The sequence below is a fragment of the Xiphophorus maculatus genome, chromosome 20 (genome assembly GCF_002775205.1).
Source record: "Xiphophorus maculatus strain JP 163 A chromosome 20, X_maculatus-5.0-male, whole genome shotgun sequence".
Lineage (NCBI taxonomy): Eukaryota > Metazoa > Chordata > Actinopteri > Cyprinodontiformes > Poeciliidae > Xiphophorus > Xiphophorus maculatus.
Window position 1 is genome coordinate 16,898,866 of NC_036462.1, and position 24,731 is coordinate 16,923,596.

Genomic DNA, 24,731 nt, shown 5'->3' on the forward strand with positions numbered 1-24,731 from the left:
CATCAGTGTTAATCTCTGCAATTTGTTCAGACAGCAAAAGAATAATTTGGTGTACCTAAAGATGACCTTTATGGATTTTATTTTTAGGATCATTGACCTGTTTTAGAAGCCATTATCACTTCAACTTTGCATAATCATGTTGATATTTACTTGAATTCATTTTTCTTCTCCATTCTCCTGGGGTTTGAATGATTCATTAGTTATTTTACGCAACCCAAGGACTGGTTCCCTTTAGACTGTTTTCTTTGTTTCAAAGAACCCCATCTCCACTCTAAAGGTGACATATCCTCATTTTAATCTGAATGAACAGTTAACTGGAAATGGTTTGTCATCTACCGTACTTGTTTTTTCTGCTTTCAGTGCAATAAATATTTTAATGTTTAGAGTGCTAAGCAGCTGTGGGTGGATGGGTAAATAAAGCTCCTAATCTTGTAAACAAGGAATAGCCCTAACAAGTTTTTCATTAGGTCTTTCTGATTATTGATTAATTCTGTTATTATAAAACCTTACATATAAAGAGCAGAGCATTTCTGTGAGAATTGCTTCTATGTGTTACTAAAGAAATTAACAATGTTTCACAAAAACCCTGAGATGCTCAAGTTCAACTGTGTTTTTCCCAATATGTCACAATACAACCACAAACTCCACTGTATTGAATTGGTATTTTGTGTAATAGATCAACAATAAGCAGTACATGATAGTTAAAGAGAAGTAAAATGTTACTTGCTTTCAAAATATTTTCTTTCTTTTTTTTTTTAAGTGTGCCAGCAGTTTTAATCAGCTCAATTTACTCTGGGCATTCAAAAGTCACCTTGTAAACAGACTCCAATTAAAGTTTGTTATAGAAGATTTGTATCTAACTGCATCACGGTGGCCACGGTTTTTGGAGTTTGTCCCTCAATTGGTGAGTTTCATGTTTGATTCCTGCTCTGTCTGACTCTGTCGTGTTCTTAGTCAAGACACTTCATCCACCCTGCCTGCTGGTGGTGGCCAGAGAGCCCGGTGGTGTTGGAAGGGCAGCTGTGGTTACTATCCAGTAGCTTGCCATCAGCTGTGTGTGAATGGCTGAATGACTGAATATGGTGTGAAGCACTTTGGGGTCCTCTGGACTTGATGAAGCGATATGCAAGAACAAGTAAACTAGTTATATTTCATAGTTATATCTCAATATATAGTCCAAAAATGTAAAAGCTCCTGGGACAACTGAAAATCTATCAAGACATGGCTGTTCAAACAAAAATAATTGCCACAAGACATGTAGAGGACACTGCAAACCAGAGGAGCATGATTGGTCAAATGAAAAATTAAAAGTAGAAGAAAATCAATTAAGGTTTTTAACCTGCATTCAGAATGTTGTGTGCCATACTACTCAACATTCCCACATGGTGGTGGCTGCTTCATGCTGTGCAGATTCTTTTCTTCATTAAGGACAATGAAGCAGGTAAATGGGAAGAAGAATGGAGTAAAGCACAGGGCAGAATAAAAGAGAACTGCCCCAGGCATTCAGACAGGGGCAGTGACCCTGGGGCAATTACCCTAAAAATGTAGCCAGAGCTAACTAAGATGCAGTCAAGCATATCCATGAGATACAGGGCCTAGTGCAAGTCAAAACCTAAATCCAACTGAGAATTTGTGGCAAGGCTCGAAAATGCATGGCCGCCAAAACTCCATGTAACTAAGTTGGAGGTATTTTGTAAAGATGATTAAAGATCTACATTTGTGTCTGGGGAAGACAGTTCAGAAGACTGAATTAGCAATGAAAGGTGGTTACTGACCACAGGGGTTAAATAGTACCATAACCCCATATTTTTAAGCTTTCTATAAAAAATAAGCATTTTTCTTTTACTTTATCATCATGTTGGTCTATCACATAAATTGTGAAGATGAACATGTGAAGATGTTCTGAAAAATATGAATTATTTTTCAAAGCCATTGTATCATCAGTTTCCAGGAAACTTGGCTTTTTCCACAAAGACCCTTTTGACTGGTTGGTCCTTTATTTTCCTTGTATTACAATCACATTTCAACAGTATAATGTTTTTCAGAGTTCACATATTGACTGTATGAAAATGAATTTTCTTGTGAAAGGGAAAATGGATTCTGACAAATTGAGCTCAAGGTAATTATGTGTCCCTGAATTTAATGTTGAAATTTATTGACCTGCTCATTTCAGTGATTTATCTCTTTTTCTTTAAGCTTTTGCATTTTTTAAATCTTATTTAAATTTTTAAAAGGAGAAGATAGTTAAAGTGCCCGTCCAATTGTCTAAAACCAACTGTTTTGTGCCATTTAAGGCAAAGTGAGAAAAAAGATAACCCAAAATCAACAAAAAAAAATGTTAACTGATTAGCAGAGTATAAAAATAGCATGTGACATTTTGGTTTGGCTCACTGAAAAGTGGGCTGTTTCCGATGTTTTCTGATGATGTTTTGGTCTGGAGAGATTTACAGCTACATAAGGGGTCACTGTTTTGGGTCCACTGCACAAAACACTTTTGGACTCTGTCTGATAAATCAAAGAGTTGCCTTTGCTCTTTGGCGTATGACTGAACAAGATGGAAAACGACTCTGATGAGGAGTATTGCTAAACTTCTGCTCAGGTTAATTGCACATGATCGGTGAGGAAACACTCAGCTATGGAGCCATTGTTAAGCACGGTGATGCTTCACTGTGTGTGTGGAGGTGGCGCAGCCTGGAGAATCATGGTCGAGGATGCCCACGAGGCTGTGTGGTCTTTGAAAAGGTAGGCATTTTGGAGAGGAAGCAGATGGCCCACATTAAAAGCAAAGGGCCCTTGTGACTGTCCTCAATGGCCCTGTAGAGAACTAGGTAATTAAATGAGAAATTTAATCAGATTCCTCAAATTAAATGTCCAGCTGGATAGTTCTGCAAGAACACCACTGACTACACATTTACCTAAGGGAGTATCACCAGTATGGATGTGTAATTCTCCAATCGGCACATACACGCACACACACACACCCACACACACACTTGCCACGCGATGATAGCCTATTCCAGGTGATGATTACTGCAAAAGTATTCCATTCACAATTCACCCAGCAGGAAGCAAAGGGGCATCATGTGTGGCTACAGAGGGGTCATTTTAATAATGGGAGCTGGGGGAAGCAACAATTTGCAGGAGGCTTTTTTCAGAGTCCCAGACAGGGCTTTCACACACAAATATAGCATCATGTTTAAATCAGTATACAGTTATGCTTGAGATAAGAGCGGTCCAACATCCCTAACCAAATCAGTCACTGTTTTTAGAAGAAGCTATCATGATATACACACTGCTGATTTCATTAATTGAAATGTGGATGTGTTTAAAACATCAGCAGTCTGATATTTGATCAGAGAGGTAATTTACTTAGTGCCAAACAGGAGTTAAATATGCAGATGTTATGTAAGGATGAAGTCAGCTAATATTATAGAGCCTCTTTACTGTAAAGTAAAATGTGTATTTGCAGAAATTGCTCAGAAAAACAATATTCTTTGGTCAGGATGTTTGCTGAAGAAGAAATAATATACAAAGAAGCACAAAAAATAGACTGCACAGCTAAAATGATCTCATATGCTGTAATATGGAAACCAAAGTCAGAAAGTTGTGAAACAAAACAAAAACTACTATTCAAATGGATCAAAGCAGAGCCAAAATGGCAAAGGTTCAACCAGTGACTACCGGCATGCCAATAAGAGATGGCCCGCAGTAAACTGCAAGTACTGTGACAAATACAAGACTTCTATCTGAAGTCAAAGTATCATCAAGAAATTCAGGTGAAGATACATTGTTGGAAAAGAAATACATTCTGGGTAGAAACAAGATGAAGACTGAAACAGAAGATAGATTTTTCTCTCTTCTTCAGTATAAAATAGCAGAATTTACATCCAGTCCAAAACAATAAAATATTTTGATTTTGGCTCAAATGTACTGTTAGGTGGAAAATATTGGTGCTAATATAAAACCAACAAGCTTTCAGTACTGTAGGCTCTACAGTTTACACCATATATTTTTAGATTAACATGTGTGGTATTAAAGAATACCATACTAACCAATACTTTATTGGAAAAGAGCAAGCATACAGTGCTCCACATTCTACATATCTTATTTTTTATGTATTTGTGCTTCTAGCAAAACATGAACTCCTTAAAAATTACATTTTATTTTTAAAAAGTTCATGAAATTCATGTCATATTCACACTTTACATGGATACTTGAATGATTACTCCTCCTTTGTAGATTGTGACCTACTACAGCCAAGGAAGTTAATGTTTAACTGTATGTTTGCACACTTCAAAGTACTTGGTCTGTTTGACTAGTCAACACCTTGTCAGTTTTATTGGACAAGTGGTATGTAGTTGGGTCTGCTTACATACAAGTGTGCATCCACCTAAATGTTGTGCCAATAAATCATAATACAACTTAGTTAGGCACCACTTTGCTCTGGAGTCCTGTAATAAGTACACCCTATGGTGAGCTTCAGCAGGCCGATTATCTCCAAGTGTTTGAATGAGGAACTATTTTGCCATCATCAGAGGAATGGTCTTGAAAATGGTCTCTCGTTAGGTTTATCTTGGTCTTGGTGTACTCTCCTTCAAAGTTAAGATCTTATCCTTAGCTTTGTCTGCTCTTGACTACAGCACTAACTGTAGTACAAACAATCTAATTATAAGAAAAATGCCTGCCTGGAACAGATTTTTTTACATGTTGAAAAAAATACTTCAACATGGGCACTCCAGCTCACACACATCATGTTTACCGAACATCATTACTGCTACATAGTGTTAAGAAGGAAAGTTATTAGGTTAGCTTAAATTTTTGGAAAAAGCATGGCTCTCCTTCCTCCTGTTATCCGGGTCGCAAGCGGATCTCGTCACAGCCGGCAAGGAAACGGCAAGGCACGATGACGTCACAAAAATACAGAGTTTAATTCAATATAAAACACCGTATGAATTTAACAAGAAACTTCAGAGTACACAGAAGTACATTCTTTACCTGAGACAAAAGAATTAAAAGAATAAGAACAAAGGCGCCTTTGGAGACAGCTGATGCTTAAAAGCAAAACAGGGCAGTTGTCTGAATTCTTATTACTGAGCATTCCCTTTTCTAGTGAAGGCGTTTCTCTTTGTTAATATATGCAAATAGGGCGTACCTCTGTTTTGACCAACCAAGAGCTACCTTGGCAAATACTTAGACCTTCCCCTGAGTTTTAATGACAAATATCAAGAGTCATTTTAGTTATTAAAATTATAAGTTATTTTCACAAAACCTATCTTGCTCCTCTGCAGTCAGCTTCTCCAAAGATTTGAATCTTTACCTTATCACAAACAATAATGAGATAGAAGTCTTTTTCATCCTGTAAAACATAACATTCAAACCATTCCCTTTTGGTTTCCGATATTGTCCTAGTTAGTACATTTTCAAATACATTCCATTTAACTAGATTAGTACTTGTAACTTGGGTAATATATTTTAATCTAACACACTATTGCTATTAATATTAAGAGGTATATCAGAAATTAAACTAAGTGTTTTCCAAGATTCCTAAGTTGTGGTCAACTCCAGATGCAACTCTGAGCTCCTGAGAAACCCCCGACCTCTAACCTGCGAGCCGGGGAAGATATTCTTTATGGCCTCCTAATTTAAAACCTTTCAAGAGCTTTGTGTTTTATGGCTGGTCTAAATTACAGCCTTGCCAAAAGAATGTTTATCTGTGAACTCCTGCCTTGCATCTGCTTTTGTCCAAATGGAATGTTGGTCTACTTATACGCACATGGCATTAGCTTAACTATATTAAACCATCAAAAATAGCCATGATTCCTTAACAATAGCGAACTCAAAAGTTGCAGCTACGACCCATTAAAGTCATTGTTTAATCCCACACAAGGATATGTATGTTTTATTTACCTTGGGAGGTGGGGCAGTTGAATCTGAAGCCTAAGGCATTATTTACCATCTGAAATATTTACTGAACTACTTGGGTGTAGTTATAGCTCTCTGAAATTAAATTCCCAGAATATCCCTAATTATGAAAAAGAAAACAAAAGGATTGCATCACAAATAAGTAATACACCTGGGCATGATGCAGCAGAACACTGAATTCAACCTCATTGATCTCCACCATTAACAAGAATAAAAAAGGTACACATAGTTACGACATGTATCTTTTTCAAAATGTCAGAATGTTTTACAAGATAGGAAAAAGTGTGACAGTGCCATAAGATTATGCTATTTTCAAACTAAAGTTGATAGTTGCAGCATGGAGACCCAAGGACCCTTTGCCATTGAAAGGTGGGCTAAGATTCATGCACCAGCTAGCACGGAAAGCTAAGCTAGCTGGTGCATGAAGGAGTTGAAATATGTCTAGACTGCAACATTTCATTAAAAACTGGCATTTTGTGATGAGTTTGGAGAATCCACTTTTAATAACACCAAATAAATCTCAAAGGTATAGTAACTCAAACTGTTTTCTTCCGAGAGTAAGTTAGCATTAGTTTGTTGATATATTTAAGTTGTTTTGTTTTTAATTTGTAGTGAAGAAAAGTGCCTGCTTGTATATATATATATTTTTTACCAATAAACCTAACTAGCAGTGGGGAATAAAGTAATCTGCGGTAAATGTAGAACTGCACACTTCCAAAACGTTGCAATTAAATCAGTGGTAATCTGGATGTTGCTGCGTATTTTTAACTGCAATTTATAAGACAGCCACTTGGATCCAGTGCAGATTGTGCTTAGTCCTAGACCAGAAATGTATTCATGTATTTATTTGAAGTGTTTCCTATCACAACATCTTAGAAGCTATAACCTCTGGGTCCGTTCCCTGTCATTTTGCATTCAGCAGATCCAGGAACCGCCTCCGTTGCGCCCGCCCCGTCCAGACTCCCTCTCTCATGCCCCTCTCTCTCTCTCTCTTTCGCACACACACACACACCTACACCCCGTCCGTCCGGATAGGATGGGACCAGAGCAGAGCAGTAGCCACATATCCGTGCACGCCTGACCGCTAAGACTACTTCCTGTACCAAAAGAATGGGACATTTCCAGCAACACTTTTCTCCTGCAACCTCGGTCTCGCTGACGCCGCGGATAATCACTTAATAATGACCGCGTATGATCAATAACATTCGACCACTTTTTCCTGTAGTTAAAGACAGCGATTGATTGCCGATTGACTCCCCCCCTCTCCCTCTCCTCCTGCTTTTTCTCCCTACACTTCGGGAATGTCGCTATGTGGAAGCCCGCTGCAGACACGGAGGACTCCAACAACAAGAGATTTTGAATTGTTTTCGCACAGCCTCTGCGTGCTCGCCGCGTTATTCCTCGAAGCTAAGGAGAGCAGCCCGTGCTCGGTCCGGAGGCGAGTGAATCTGGCTTTTTCAAATCAGTGACTGTATCCTGTGACCGTCAAACCGTTTCTATACTTTGATGCTCTGCCTTCGTGGCCGCCGTGCCAACTTCGGCTTCAGTGTGTGCGTGTGATTCTTTCTAAAGGACAAGCAGCAGCAGCAGCGGCAGAAGAAGAAGAGGAAGAGGAGAGAAGGGGTAAAAAAAAAAAAAAAAAAGACTAACTTAATCACCCGTTGCCTTTTCTTGTTGCTCTCGATGAGTAGTCTAACATGCGGAAAATACGGGAACCGAGTCACTGGTGGATTTTAACCCTGCTGTTTTTAACCTTGCCCGAACACAAAGACTGTCAACCCGGTAAGTACTTGCAACAAGGGTTTTTAGCTGTTATGTATTTAGCCGATAGAGTCGCTGTCTATTGTTGACGCCAGTTTTGCTGGACGAAACAGGATCCCCCCCTGTCGCCCCCCACACGGGTAACGCTTTGTTGAATTGTTCGGTTGCTGGGCCGAGCCGACATTAAAAGAGCGTCCGACGTTTGGACACGTTCAGCCTCCGTGATTTGTGTGCATGTTATTGATTATGCAGCTGGAGTGTGGCGCAAACTATCCCTGCGTCAACGTGATACAGCTGAATCTGTGTCCGCCGGCTCTTTGACCTTTTTTTTTTTTTTTTTTCTTTCTTTTTCGTCTCGGCGACCCAACGTCGGGTTATTCAGTCGAAGCGGAATTTCTTTTAACACAATAAAGGGATCTGTTAAAGAGGTTATTCCTTAAGACACCACCCCCATTATTCACATCCCCGTGGAATTAATCAGATTGTACAAGCCGCAGGGTTTTGTTAGTTTGGACGCCGTCATATGAGGTGGCCCAAGTTTTATTCCCGGCTTACTGTAGTTGTGGCTAGTTCAAGTCGACCTGTAATTTTGCGGTCATGTGTTGAGGTAGAGGGGGGGGGGCGGGGCGATAGTCAGCGCTATTGGGTAGAATATAGATTGTTCAGTGTATGAGGGGCGATTAATGCCCCCCACTCCTCCCCCCGCATACGTCGATGGCCTGGTAAACTTAATTTATTAGTTGATTTTATATACTGCAACAAGCAGGGTTAATTTTAGGAAGACACAGACCCATGAGTTAGTTTTGGTGCCGGTACTCACACAAGTTTCGTTTAAACATGCAAATTCCCACTGAGCAATACACGTTTTCAATATTGAAGCTACATGTCAATCTGCATAAGTAACTGATTGGTCCATGCATAGCCCAAATTTAGAACTTTGTATTTCATCTTGGTTCTGACCAAGTAAGACTACGTCCAAAAGTGGTCTAGGTTTAGATTTAGAATTGTACATATGTAAACTTCTCTATAACATCTATAAATAATGCAAAATTGCCAGAAAGCAGGTGCCAAAACATAAAAACATCTGATTTATCTGATTTACAATTATAAACTAATGTCATGCTTTTCTCAATTGTGACTTTGCGTCTACTATTTGTGTGTGGAAAGAATACTCTGTTCTTATTAGGTAGCAAAAAAAACCCACAAAACAACGAGAGTAGTATGACATTTTTTTTGTTATTTATACTCTGTTAAGGGATGGAAACAACCTGTAATGTACACTATAAAATGTTAAGCATTCAACTTTTTTAGGTTGCGCACTGACAGCGAGATGCTTCCTCTATAACATCACATTTTGTGTCCAGGGAAGAAAAAAATTCAGTGTTCCAACCAGAACTATTATCTGTACAACACCAACAAAAAAACAGAAAAGAACATTTACAACAATAATGAAAGTCTGACCAATACAAGGGAACAGTCCTGGAGTTATTTCTACATAACAAGATATGGTGACATATTACTAACCACTAGTTAGAGGTGCTGTGTTGGAGATCAGTGTGTTGCCTTTGTTGCGCAGCTGTTCCAAAGCAGGTTTACTTTTAGATTTGTAACGGTCTTAAAAGACTAATCTATAAAAGTTACCTTTTATGTTTATAAATCATTTGGACAATAATTCTATGTATTTTCATCTAAATAATATTTGTTTGGTCATTTCATTTATGCATGCAAATTACAAGATTTAAATAGTTTTCCAAAAACAATTCCAGTTTTTTTTAGTCCTTTTCTGTAAGGACTACAGAAAAACGGACAATTTTATACCAATTTCAAAATACAAGTACAGAACCATCAAAACGAAAAACTATCCAATCCAACAGTTCATAAAAATAAAGACAAAATATCCATCAACTAAATTACTGTTAATAAAGGACCAGTCCAGAGAAAGAAGAAGACAAACACACACAGATTTCTTGACCTTTAACGCTTATCACGAATTATAAACCGTCCTGCAATGGACTCCAAATACCAAGACAGTTGTGCTGAAACAGATGGAATATCTTATTCGGTACATACAGTATCATCAGCATACACCTGGAAACCTTCACCACGGTACGAAACTGGCAATAAAATTTTTCTTATAGCTATAAAGAATAAGACCAAGAATTGAGCCTAAGGGCACTTTCTAAAAGTCTTAGCATAATTTCTAGAAATGTCTTCATCTCTATAAAGCAGAGACCAAATATTTTAACAATGCCAACCTCTCTGTGGTGATGGTAAGCATCCACTTGAATAAAGAAAGAGGCGTGAAGAGAGCACCTAAAACCTGCAACGGCGCCAGAATTAGGTTTGTGTTTGGAATATCATCACTTTCTGATGGATCGTAGTGGATTGTAGAGCATCATGTTAATTTTTCTTTGGAAACTGGATCTGTATAGAGCGTGATGTTGACCTTCTCACACATGTTGCACACTATCAGTGAGGTTTTAAGCAAAAGCAGTTAGATCATGTAATTCATTATTGTTGTCTTTTCACTCGAGGTTATATCATGAGACCCTCATAGGAAAACATGAATTATTAAATAAATGTGCGTATTGGTTTGGAATATCAACAATAATGACATTAATCTGGTTGACGGAGCTGCAACAAATAAGGGTTATACAAGAGGAGTGTTAATAGATTAAAAATGTTTTCCACATCAAAAGCAGCACTTAAAACATTTTACTGGAATGTTATTGGGACAAATTTTAAAAATCTGGAATTTCAGGAGTCGCATGCACTTAACTTAAGAATTATATTGATGAAAGATAGCGTGTGTGCGTGTAGCTAATTAATGCAAAATCAGATATGTTGAAGATGACATGAGGGGGTCTACAAGGTCCCATACGTCCCAGTTTTATTTACTTTCTACACTAGTGATTGTTGCATTGTCAAATTTGCTTAAAATTACTTTTCATGCTGATGATACAGGTGTTTTTTTCAGGAAGTTACTTGGTCAGCTTGTCAACATGAGAATAATTACATTTAAAAAGTAATGTAAGTAAATTATAATTTTAATAGAACAAAATATATTATATTTGGTTATTGAATAATCACTGCACAAATATTCATGATAGAAAGTATACCAATAAACACAATAAATAAAATCAGCTGGACTAAATGTAATTGGAAATCACAAGTAAATTGTGTCAAAACAGAAATGTCTATGTAGGATCAAGTCAAAAACAATGTAAGCAAAAGTTTATTTTGAAAACTGTAAAATACAGTTTCATATGTTACTTATTGCCTATGAATTTGGGGAAAAAACATAAATTTTCTGCTATTCAAACATTAAACAAATGTTTAATACTTATTAAACATTTGTTTAATAAATATAATGGATAAAAGATAAAGGGCAAGGTAAAGAAGCAGATCTATTTTTGCTCAGTTTGGGTTTATGCTTAATGATTTATTAGTTCTTTTTTGATAAAAGGTCAAATGAATAATTATAGATTTAAGTTAATAATGTACCAATAAGACAATGAGCTAAAGATCAAAGTCAGCAAATGTTCCTGTGACCAATTTTTACCTGTGACCCCCAGAAAATTGTACTTTTTTTCCTGCCCTTCTGTTAATTAAATGATTAGAATAGCTCTTTGTCTTTTCAGTCGGTAAGTGCATCAACGAGCACAATGTTCTTTGATGCACTTTGTTTTGAGTTTTGTAAAAAAAATAAAATAAATGGGCATATGCTTTGATGCATAAATGAGGATAATCTTGTAATCCCTTCATTTTTGCGATGGAATTCAAAACTACTACCTTTATCAAAGAACCTGCAGTGTTTTTTTTTTCTGTCTCTTTACGGTCAGTGCTTGTTACATTTAATTGATGAATTTGAGAACAAAGTTTACTCAAATTAATTTACATGTATTATACTCCTTAGGATGAGGGTTTAGGTTATCACAGTTAGCAGGGCTGACGTTGAGATTCCCGGAAATTGGTGTCAGCCAGTAAAAGCCCGATAGGTGGATTTCTAATTGGAATGTATTGACCAGGTTCTAAAATATGAAATGAGTTACTGAACATGGCACAAATCAGATTTTTGAGTGTTTGAATATCTGAAAAGATTCTGGTTCTTTTAGCCATATTTTTTTGTTTTTGGGACAATCTAAATAAAACATGCATATGCATTACAAACATACTGCAAACATCTCTGTGTGTTGTTTAAAGTAGCTTTGCATATTGAGTGAAACCCGGTGAGTAGTAACCTTGGTGCCGAAGGAATTAAAAAATTGTGCAATTGGCCAAGCAATGCTCATTCTTCCTTTAAAGTCCAGATGTTGTTGTAAAAGGAAAACGCTAAATACTAATAAACAGAAAAAATCCATGCATTAGAGAGAGAGAAAATAATATCAAAATAAAGAACAAGATGAGAAATTTGGGGTAGATAGGAAGCATTTAAGAGACAAGATTCCGCAGCTGGAGCCTGTGAGTGTCCACCCATTTTAAAGACCTCATTATTTGCATGCTGTTTCTATTTTTTTTTTTTTTTACTGTGACTAATAATGCTGTTCCTGACTTATTCCATATTGATGGCTTGAACAAATATATTTGAAATGGTCGGAGTTCATCTATTCAAAATTTTAATCTAGCAAATTGACAAGATGGTTTCTATTGTCTACTGCATGCAGAAGTTGACCTTGCTTGTGTGTTTATGTTACAATTGTATGTTCGCAACAGCAATAGCTATTAGGAGAGTTCCTGAGTCTACTCCAGGGTTGTTGTTTTGCATGTAGTGCCCCCTGAAAACCCACAGATCACCGCCTTTCAGTTTTGTATTTTGATCTCGTCACTTGAATACAGGGATTTTTCATTATACAGCCAATCTCTCTGGGTTGATCTCTTGATACCAATTCATGTTATTGACCTCTTAGGAATAGATCCAATTTGTTTTGTGGTTTCCTATTTTACCCTCTTTGCATTACACATCTCCTTTTGTCTTGTGACTCTGTTGTTGCCAGTTCTTTTTTCAAATGCAAAGCAAACATGCATTTAAATAAAACCAAAAACCCAAGTGACACTTTTTAGTTTCAACATTTGATATCTTTTTTTTTCCGGCTACCCATGATATATGATTTAAAAGATGTTTGAATTGATTAATATTTACAGTCTCAGTTGGATTTAGGTGTGATTACAGTCAACAGTGGCAGCTCCTCTAAAACCAGTCAGTAATTTTGAGAGTACTTTGTCATTAAGAGGGCTGCACTGAAGGCGTTTGTTGACTGAAAAGACATGTTGGCTCCTCTCCCCACTGGCAAGTGTTTAAGTTACCAGCTGGCTTTACTGGTGTAAGTTCAAACATGGTTAATCCGATCACCTGCCAAGTGTTTTTTTTTTCCCTTAAAGTTTCTGGTCTTTTTATGAACAGTTTTCATGGAGAGTTTTCATAGTGCTGCATGTTCACTTAATCTCAAATACATATTTTTATTTGATCATCCATTTTTCTAAATGTAGGGAGGCTAGACTGTGTGGACCTTATGTATCATCAGTGGTTGATACACACATACAGTGTGTATATATATATATATATATATATATATATATATATATATATATATATATATATATATATATATATGAGCTATAAGCTAACATAGTGGAATGCCTCCTCTCCTAGACAAACCCCCCTTTCACCACCACTTTAAAATCCCTTAGTTCTAAACTTCCACGTCCTCATGTCTTCACATTGCAGCTTTATTGACTGGAGGCTTTACAAGCCCCTAAAAGCTGGGTTTTCTCATATGGCTTGTCTCACCAAACGTCTTGCACAGAGAAGAGGAATGGGGGGGCAATACAAACTGCCCAGCTGACCAGCTTGAAGGTGGTAGAGGACAAATCTAGTTGAACACTGCCATCTGATAGATTGTGTCGTTTCTGGCTGACTGACATGAATCTTTCAAATTCCATCATAGAGTACTGGATGTAGCGCTGAAATGGAAATGTTGTAAATTCAAAGATGAAATGGCTCATCTTAAATTATACATACTTCATTTAAGCAACCTAGCAGGTTTTATCTTAAGATTTAAACCCATTTCTGTTTCAAGTGTTACGTTTTGGTACTAAATTGAGAATCACATAAGAATAAAGGGTAAATATTCAATGACAAAACGAAAAGAGGCACATTAAGAGACAAAATTCTAGTATGTCTATATATGTCATATAAAACTGACATAGTTTTATATCCCAAAAAATCATGGCAGCCTGATCCACATGGTGAACCCATACAGTGTCAAATGCAAAGCAGTATTTTTTTTATGACATTTGGATTTTTTCTATCATTGAAATAAAAAGGTAGATGCACACTAATCTAATTTTGCCATAAAGAATAATCCTTGGTAACTGATTTGGACTCAGTTTTGTGTTATGCCAGTACCCTGGTAGCTATGACAGTGGACACTGATTAAGAGAGTCTACATTAGCCTACAGAAAAGAAACCATGGATGCAACTGTCACACAACTCTGCTGCTCTCCCACTAATGCATTTTTCTTACAACCGTGGCATCATTCAAGGGCAAATAAACAGGGTTTCCAATGGTATAAGTTTGGTTTTTTGCTGAGAAGCATTGTTACAGCGAATAATAAAATAGCTAACCACAAATATTCTTACATTTTGTGCTAAGTCTATGTATAAAATGTTATGACAATATCTTAAATAAGAAATATCACAGTATTATTTTTTTATGCTTATGGACAATCTCAATGTAAAACATATATTGATGTATTCTACCATCAAAGCAGACAGTAGGTTTGCACGCCATGAAAAGTATCATTAACAGAGGAAATAAAATTGCTGCACAATATGTATTAATAACAAGTGTCACAATATAAATATGATACGGACATGAGGTATAGAGAAGTGAAGAAGAAGTGGTTTATTTGCAACTGAAATCAATATTGAACAAGAATTTTGCAATGTTATGTTTTATTAGTACTGAACATGCAGAGGTTAGTAAATGTGATTTTTAGCCTATGCCTTTTTGTTTCAAGTGAATCCCTAAAAATCTGCTTCTAAACGCCTCTTACATGGAAGCAAGCGCAAGGGAGAGTTAGAAATGTGACTTCAGCCTATGTAAATTGTAGACGCCCCCTTCTCAGCCTTTGATAAGAGTATTTTAGGCAAACACAAACGTCTTTCCTTTTTTTAATTGACAGTGTTGCAATTACAGTGCTGTTGCGCTCATTAAAGCCAATGATCATCTTCCTGTTTGGAGCATGCAAGGAAAATACAGCAATGCAGAAAAGGATTAGACTGAATGGGCTTTTATATTACTGGCAATTCATTTTAGGCATGCAAGGACCTCGGCAAACAAAATAGAAAAAAAGAGTCAGTTATTCAATAAATATAATGGCTATTTGTATGGTACTGTTAATAGGGAAAAATTGCTTTTCAAAGAACATTTCAAATTGATTTGGATTTAGGTTAAAAATCTATATTCTTTTGAATTGGTAACAAAAAAATCTAAATAGTAGACATGCCGTGTCAACAGCACTGGGCAGGTATGAATTGAGTTTTAGAAGAGTGTTGATCCTTTGCCAGTTATTATTAAATGCCAGAAAAAATGTGCTTCTGTGTATGAAAACCATTATGACCATAATGGAATCATGATTATCTCCAATAATTGTGATAATATGATTAATTGGTAACCATGACAGGCCTGGATACGAAGTGGGCAAACATTTTATTAATTTACTAAGTGACGTCCGGACACCCTGCTGTGCCAGCAGGATGCCAGCTGTCTGGATCTCACTGATGTAGGCAGCGCCATCATTATCATCCAGGTCCTTCATATCTTCTCCTGATAATTAGCACAATGTGCATCATGCTGGCATAAACTCTTAGAAAGGGAACAGTTGTGGTTTTAAAATAACCTCACTAAGTTCTGCTCAGTCTCAATCATATATGGGCTCAGCTTGCCGTTATCGTGTTGTCTTTCCACCAGCTGCTTGTGCCACCCACTAAATGGTCCGATGGGGAAACATTGCAACTGTAATCACTTTTCACTGGTGTGTATATAATTTGCTGTGGATCCTTTTTACTGGTGATGCTCATCCTTCCCTCTCTGCTTTCACATTTAATGACTAGCTTATTTATCTTCCTAATTAAACTGGTGAAACTTTTCACACTACAATGCATTACTGTTTCCAGTAACATTTTCTAAATGTGATAGTTTGGAAACTGTAAGGGTGATAACTTTGTTGTTTTTTAATTTATTTTTAAAAAAATTTTTATAACAGCTGCCTGGTTTCAGAGAACTGAGACTCAGCACGCAACTCGTACCTTATTATGGTGGTTAAGCAGTGATCACCATTGTGGTTTGGGAAAAAAACACCCCAGCATGTTTACCTCGAACTGATCAGCTGTGAAAAATGTGCTTCATTTGGCTGAAACAGCTTGTAAAACGAGATATGCCCATTATTATTCCACACCTTCCCTCAGAGCTTGTACTCACTAACAAATTAAAAGTTAAGTTTATTTATGCTACAGCACAAATAAATTTATTGTGAAGCAGATTTAGTTCACTTAGCACCTGTACATACTTGAAAAAGGATCTTCAGGTCCTAATGGGATAAGAGCAATGAGAACAGCCTTGAAATTAAAACACATTTTCATGAACACAATAAGGAATTGATTTAGGGTTTGAGATTATTGCTCCAATCAGAGAATGGTTTTCTTTTCTCCTTTTTGGGGGGTTTGAGAATAAATCTTTCAGTGTCCCTGCAGATGGAATATAAAGCAGTTAAAAGCCTTTATCATCTCTCTGCTGTAAGGAGAGTAAGAATCTATGCAAGTGTATGTTTTAGTTTCCAGAATTTGTTGCTAATTCAACATGTTTGCCAACTTTCTATTTATTCAAAAGTGTATTTGGGAAAGTTAGATAATTTCACAGTGCTGTTTTGCTGGACAATGGGAAGAGAAAATGTTTGCTATAATATATATTGTGGTGTAGTAATTGTTTGCCATCTATGGAATTGCACTGCTAATAATCAGTTAACATCATCAGTTCAGCTGCCAGTTTATCCCACACTGTCACTGGAAAAAATATTAATTCTGAAAACCTGTTGCCTAGTAAATACATTTGGTTATTTAAAGTGTTTTCTGTACATGAGGTCTATTAATATCACATTTTTAAAGGTGTTGAACCTTCTTTTTCAGCAGAAGTTTTATTTTCTGATTAAAAAAAAACCTGTTGATTTGGTGCTTTTTACTCAGAAAGTTTTATATGTTTATTTTCTTGTACCATGTAGTCATTATGAATGGACAAAGCTAAAGATTTGGTCATTTTATTTGTAGACAAAATAAATATTTTCACAGCATTGTATTTCTCTGACCAGGGCATCTATAAATCTAAGCTCAAGACTTATGTTTTCAGGCAAACTAATAAAACCACGTTGCATTGCGCCTATCTTTCTTTTTCTATTAGTTTTCTATCCAATTTCTACTTATAGTTTTCTGGTGATGGAATTTTTACTGTAAGGTACTTCAGTCTCCTTAGTGGATTGAGATTACGTGCTATATGAATCAATCAATGTGTATGCAACAACCCTTTGTTTCACATGATGGTGTTTTTAGCAACATATCTTTAGCAAACAGATTATGGTGATTACCACATAACTTTTACATAGACATGCACTTTTTGTAAAATGATCAGTGGTTCTAAATTGAGCTATTGCTAAATATTTCTTTTATATGATGAATACTAACTGTAGTTACGGACAGAAACAATCCAGTTTCACATGTAGAAATAACAGCTCATTGTGTCATTAAAAATATGAATCAAAGTAAATGTTTTATCTGAATTTCAGCAGCAGATCAAATCCAATTGAAAACAGTATAACTACATAAATCATGATATTTATATAAGCGTCAGTGCAAACATTTGCCCTAAAACTACCAGCTTAATTTATTAATACCATTTTAAATCTTAGGTGGTTTAACAAACAAATTATTTCTTCTGGCCAGACAAAGAATTAGCGTTTGCAGCTGTGTAAGACTACTACTGTTTTGATGGAAAAACCATGAACAGGGGCATTTTTCTGACCTAAGGGCCACATTAGGGACATTAGATTTTCCAAGCTGACGATTAGTAGTCTACAGAATGCCACACTGTTTGTTTTGTTGTTGTTTTTTTTCTCATTTTTAAGAAGATTTTGTGACACTAGTAGCCTTTGTTTATTAGTATCTTGGCACGAAGAAGGGCATAGAGAGAAAGGGGATGACATATAGTAAATTCCTCAGGGTCGGGTATCAAACTCAGCACAGATTTGTTAAGGACTGTAGCCCTCATTGGTGTACCCTTGTGTGTGTGTGCAACAATGGAGGATTATGCGAGAAACAGACAATTTTTGGATTCCTAAGTAAAAGCTGCACTATAAATCATCATTGCAATATCTGTGTGTGCATTAACAATATTGCAAAGGACAGTTTGGAACGCAGTGTTTGTTGGTTGATATTTCAAGTTGTCATGAGTACACACTTTGCATGCCAATAAGATATTTGGCTTGTTGGACAGAGTCTCACTGCCAAGTTGACCACATCTCAGAGATTATGCTAAAGCTTACAGAGCATGTTGGAAGCAATAATATCACAGCAGCCCCACTCTTGAGTACCCCTGGGTTAGAATTTATTTACAAATTATTGACTTTTGCCCTGCATCATAATAGTGAGTTTATCATGGCCTGGGGACACACACCACTGTTAGCTTTTGTTTTTAGAATGATGAAACCTATTTAATATTCTGTGATTTTTAGCATTCGATGCACATAAGAAGCAACCAAGCTACTCATGGGGTTTTTTCACTCAGTTTATCATTACATTAGCACTGTAACATGACCAATCATTCTAAACATATGAGTAAAGTACTAACTACATTTAATGACGCCAGGTCTCAGTTTGCTGCAGTTTATGACTGCACAGGTAGATGTCACTAAATTCCATATACCGCTTCTTTGACTGGCATCAGTCGATTAGTGGGTACACTAGTATATGTAGCAAAAGTTATTGGATATGAGTTTATTGTAACCTCCTTTCTTTGTTGCAATTACACTAGCATTTTTCAGATCCTCAATCTAAGAGCACTTGCTTAGTTTTGTCTTTTGCTTTTGCACACGTGTTTCTTTTCTTCATGAAAGCCTGAGGAACAAATATGTGAGAACAGTTCTCTGGCTTATGTGTCCACCGGCTACATCGATTTCCAGTTGTGCCACGGCTTTGTCATGTCTCTTTTGGGATTTTCATAACTTTCAGAAATGGAGCACCCTCAAGCAGCCTGTTCTGTAGCAGCCATGTTTCCAAAGATGTTGGCAGTTGCTTTAGGGTTTTCTTTTTGTATTTACAGGTTTATAGGAGACGCAGATTCCCAGCTCATATCTAATCAATCTAGCCAGGAGTACTTTGGGACTGTGTTTTACTTGCTTTAATTACTACAGCTGCCAATATCTCAGGGAACAACTGTGGCATTTGCTCTCATCCTTTTCATATTTGTGTGGAAAAAATTAATAACAAATGAAAAATGTCATTAAACATTCATTTCATTTCGTCAATGTGTATTTACATATTCCCTGTTAAAATTTATGCTTCAGAGAAAGCAGTCTGGCAAAGGCAGATCTAGTAGTATAAATACATTGCAAGATGGCGAGCAGAGCCTGGAGTGAAGTAGAACGTCATGTGCCTGCTGAATATTAGCTCCCTTACTGACACAGGCAGTGTGATCGCCCTGCCTGGAAATACGGAAATTGGTTTTTTAAAGTGGAATATTCCAGCTGATGTGAGATTGAAATTGTTATAACTCAGTTTATTTTCTAAGATAATCTCAGTAGGTTGACGTTAACAGTGATTAAGCTGTTTATTTGCCTAACTTATGTTAATGGAGGCGATCAGTCATCACTTCATTACGTGATGTGTACGGTTGAGTTCACGTAGTCTTTCAGCCAAGACACTCAGAAGCTGGTCACAGTAGCATTTTAATCATTCAGGATGACTCACAGCCACTTCACTCCAGATCAAGACAGATTTCATCTGTCTCCGAGACATTAAGCCCAAAACACACACACAGACTAACTGGATTTGACCAGGTGGATTTGAAACAAGGGAAGAAAATTGCCATTGGGGAAGCTAGTGTACTTATTTCCTGTGCTACGTGACAATGGTGATTAATATCCAGGCAACAAGACACTTTCACTAAAGGACATCTCCTACACTGGAGGACTTGGCCATATCAATAAATGTCCTTTGTCCTTCAGTTGCTATGTCCGCTCTCCCCTTAACAATCTTGCCACGATGTGATACTGTGTCAGCTTTACTTACAGCTGAACTGTCAGTCACTGTTGCCCTGTAGAGAGCGAAGACAATGGAAGCTTCAGGCTTCTTTTTCCTTTATTGTGTTATTGTGGGTCAACGCACCATGTGTGTTTTCTTTGTGCTCGAGTCTTTGTTGTTGACGTCAGTTAAGATTGCCTTTTTCTGATGTGAGGAAAGACGAATTCAATCTCCTCGACAAAGCTCATTTTGCCCGTCATGAACTATGGCTGAAATTATTTAAATATATGGGATTAGTTGACACATGTTTTATCAAGCTGCTGGGGCTGTGCTGAATGCAAAATGAGCTGCCTGAATGAAAAATCAAGGTATTTTTTTTATTATTTAAGTTTTAATGTTTGCACAAATTTATCAAGTATGGAAACAGAATTTTACCTCTTCTTCTGTAAATCAATGGTATACCTTTTTTTTAATTAGTATTAAAATTGGTCATTTGGAGTTCAAATTGGGTCACTGCAGTCTTTTTTTAAAATAAAATAATCCCCTCTGCTGACAATTCTAATGGTCCAGAGTAGGAACGAACTGGTATGAGGTCCTTAATGTATGATATCCTGACGTAAAATCGCTACAGTATTGCAATATTTTCCACAAAAAAGAAAATTACAATTGTTTTTATTTAAGTAACAAGTATTTCTAGTGCAGTAAAAAAAATATTAAATGTGCTGATTATCACAGGTATAATATTGTGTCGACTTATTATTATTATTATTGAAACCGTAACTTTTTTATACCCTGCTTGAAGCTGCATTATGTAACACTTATGAAAAATATATTATTTTACATATTTGTTAAAACTTTAATTATATATATATGACGCAGGTAATTTGTGGGAAAAAAAATCGCGATCTTCTGCCTTCTGCCAGTGCTCCTTGTACTAACTAGAAACAACCAATCAGAGGTAGGAGCATTGTCAATTATGCCCATGCATACGCCACTCACTCCTCCCGAAACCTTGCTCTTCTATGATACCACTTCCCCCCGACAGCAGAGACCATCTTGAATGCTAAGGTCAGTTAGCATGGCCACTGATGACAGAGGATAAAAGGTTTTCCTATAATAATAATAATAATAATAATATATTATTAGCCTAAAAGCATTATTGCCTAAGTGATATTTTACTGAATATGACTTAAGAATTATATATATACTAATATTTATTCCAGTACGTATGATGGTCTTGTTTCAAAGCACCAACCTATGGTATGTAAAACCACTGTTTATGACCCATTCTGTGCTTACATATAATGTAATACCTTGTTTACCATTAGATACCTTATTTTAGGGTATTTATAAATAATTGTAAAGAAAAACATCCTCTGCACTAAAATGTAGTTGTAGTTAAGGACTTACATTCTTGTGTCCACTCTATTGTCCTGATTTCATGAAATCCTTGTCAAATGTTTTTATTCCTCCTCGTTAACACTCTTTGAGATCAGTCCTGAGGCATTGGGTTTCGAGTGAGATTGATGTTCTGTTTGTTTCTCTCACACTTCGGCTACCTCACACAGAGAGAAAGCACTAAAAACATCAATGGAAGGAATAGGATAATTGGTGTTTAACTACGTTACGTAAAAGCTGTATCGTATCTCAGCTAATTCTAGGCATTTATCAAGTAGTTAGGTAAATTTTGAAATGATCAAATACTATCATTTTGTCTTGAACAATTTTTTTTTGGTTTTTGTGAAAATAACGGAGGAAGCAGGTGATTAGAATTTGGTGGCTAATTTCAGAAGATTCCAGCGAAGAGGATCTGCTGAGTTCAATGCTTTTTTTGTTTTGGGAGCAAGAACAGGAGTTCACACTCCACCCTATCGATCCTGTTGACATGCTCCCCTTTAGGGAATGCAAATGTTTCTGTTCTTCAACACAAACATCCAAACCTTCCTCATAGTGGAACCCTAATTAACTTGAGATTTGAATACCATGGCCTTTCCATTTGACATTTCCATATTTCAGAAACATATTGTTTTATGCTTCCCAACAAAGAAGACCCTCGTATTTATCAGTCAGTGAAGTTTTACGACGAACGAGTCAACAGCTGAATTTATTGAACACTTCCAAACAAAACACCTTCCACTTGATCCCTGCATAATTCCTGCCATGCTGTCATACAAATTCCTCCTTGTGTGCTTATCTGTCAAACGCTGGTGTTAACTATAAGTAAGGAGGCAGCTGCCATATGTTATTGTCAAAGCCGGCCTACACCTACAGCACATGTGTTTCTCCCGGCATAACAGATCTATCCCAAGGTAACCACTAATCACTCAGGGATTCCAACAATCATTGCTCCACATGCCCATCAGTAAGGGTCAAGAAAAAGGAGATGGCAGCCACTCTTCTGCTCCAATTTAAATGAGCCTCATCACACTTTTGTTTTTGTTGTGTGTTTTTGTCACTGTAAAGGTAAAAGTTGAGTAGGTATTCAAAACCAAATCTGGGAAAACAGATCTGTTAGGGTCCTAACATCTTTGTATGCCTTTCAATATGCCCTTTGTATGATTAATAAATTTGTATGCCCTTTGTATGATTAATAAATTATTTCAAGATAAACCAATGTTTTAAACTGTTGCAATGTTAAAATCATACATTCTTATGTCATATCATTCTTATGGTCTAAGGTATTTTTAATGGGAAGCAATATAAAAAGAATTTTACAGTTATGGACTATGGCATAGCACAATACTACCAGGGTCTGTTGGTCAACTGGCTTAAAGGAAGCTACTACATACACAAATATAAATAAAACACAGATGTGTGAAAACTACAATTGTTACTTTCATCACTCATATACAATTTTAAGATGACAATTGGCAAATTACGAGAAGCATGTTAAGGACAAAACTAACTGCATAATATCAGCTTGTTTGATTCAACAAGGAACAATATTGCAAAAATGTATAATAGTCTCCGTAATAGTAAAGTTTACTTGAAAACCGCTACTAATTTCAGATAGTATTTATTCTAAATGTTTATTTAAGTCTGTTTGAAAAATTGCAGTATGCGTCTGTTTTCTTCTTTTCTCTCTTTCCCATCTGTGCTTCCGATACTCTGACCTTCTGCATTGTACCCAATGTAAACATCTGCTGCCGTGAGACTCTATCCTGGCTAAACATTACAGTAGTATGTAGAATGTAAGTTCATTAAGAGTCAGAATATATTAGCAGACGATTATTGCACTCAAACAGTCCTTTGCGATATGAATATTGCACAGACTGATATTGCATTGAAGATATATTCACAAAATATGGTGCAGTTTTAACCCAATAGTTATTTGACCATGTGATGGCATTCCTAGACTTACTTACATGGTTAGTCAATCAGCAAGTATAGAAAACGTACCAGTAAGTACAGAAAGCATAGAAAGTATGGTACAGAAAGGTGTATAGAAAAAGGAAAAACCTAGAGGATGTCACAGTAAAAGTAACTTACTATGTTTGTGTGCAAAGCTGGATGTATATTTTACAATCTCCATCCCAATATACATGCTCTATTCAAAATGATGCTGAATCAACATGGCACTCATAGTTTGTAAATGCAACAGATGACAATATTGCATTTACAAACAGGGTCACCCTGTTTGTAAATGCACTAAAATAAATAGTATTTTAGTGTTTTCTAAAATGTCATTTATTTATTTGTATTTAGACCCTCATAAAGCATCTTTTGAAATGCATCAAGGTAAGAATTGATAAAAGCATATTTCAAGCAGTGAACAGACTTTCTCGAGTATCTGAGTTTGTTCAGTATTTCTGTTATTTTATAAACTATGTGTTGAAGACTTCAATTGTTAAATAGTTGGACAAAATTACTTTTCAGTTTGTACTAAAAGTTATTTTTGCTTTTTGTTGTTCTGGACAAAGTGTGTTACTTCAGCTTGTTTAGAAATGTTACAACAGCTGGCACATTAAACTTTTTTTTTTTTTTACTTTGAACCTGAATCACATGATTTTTCCATGGCCATCTTTGTTAAGTCTGAAAGATTGGCAGCTATAGGCCCAGGTTGGACGATGGCTTCACCACACAGCTGTGGTGTGGTATTTGATTTGAATCACTGCCTTGAGTTGGAGCCAAGTGGCCCTCAATTGAATGTTGCTTTTCAGTCTTTGTTTGCTCCTGTGTGCACCGGTTCGTACATTTAGGAGGCTGGAATTTGTTTTTCTGCAAATTTAACTACACGGAGATGACGAGATCAGTGCCAGAGTGGCCTCTGTGTGTTTGATGTGAAACACTTATGAGTGTCTCTTGATGGTTTATCAGAAAACAACCTAGCTGCTCTCTGTGCATCGAAGAACAGGACCGGAGAGCGAATGTCAAGGAGTTGTGATCTGAGCAGGTGTCCTCGTTTGTTGTGAGTGATGTGTTGCAGGAGATTATTTTTACTGTAATAATTTTGTAATCCCTTTTGGTTAATTAGTGGGCACCTCATTAGAGCTTGCCACATTATTTTCTTTTTGCATCATTATTTGTCCCAAATTAATTAGAACAATTTTGTATACGTTTGAAACTTTATATTCCTTAGTGATATAAACATGAATTTATGCAAGCATTGACCGGTCACTAGAGTCCTTTTCTTTAACTTGACAACAATGTGACAAGTGATCCTATTACCAATAGTTACTAGGTTTATTCAGTTAGAAACAAAACAGTGGGCACTAATTAGCTACAGAAAGATTTGATCTTTTTAGTAAAATACAGGAAT

The 24,731-nt window shown here is 36.5% G+C and overlaps 1 protein-coding gene across 1 annotated transcript in view; it reads left to right on the forward strand.

The window, feature by feature from the left end:
* Positions 1–6,933: 6,933 nt before the first annotated feature.
* ptprg (protein tyrosine phosphatase, receptor type G) overlaps positions 6,934–24,731 on the forward strand; it is a 155,439-nt gene continuing 137,641 nt past the window's right edge. Inside the window, exon 1 of the mRNA XM_005810433.2 lies at positions 6,934–7,704. Within this exon, the coding sequence (XP_005810490.1) occupies positions 7,620–7,704 (85 nt within the window). The 5' untranslated portion in view covers positions 6,934–7,619. The remainder of the gene's footprint in view (positions 7,705–24,731) is intronic.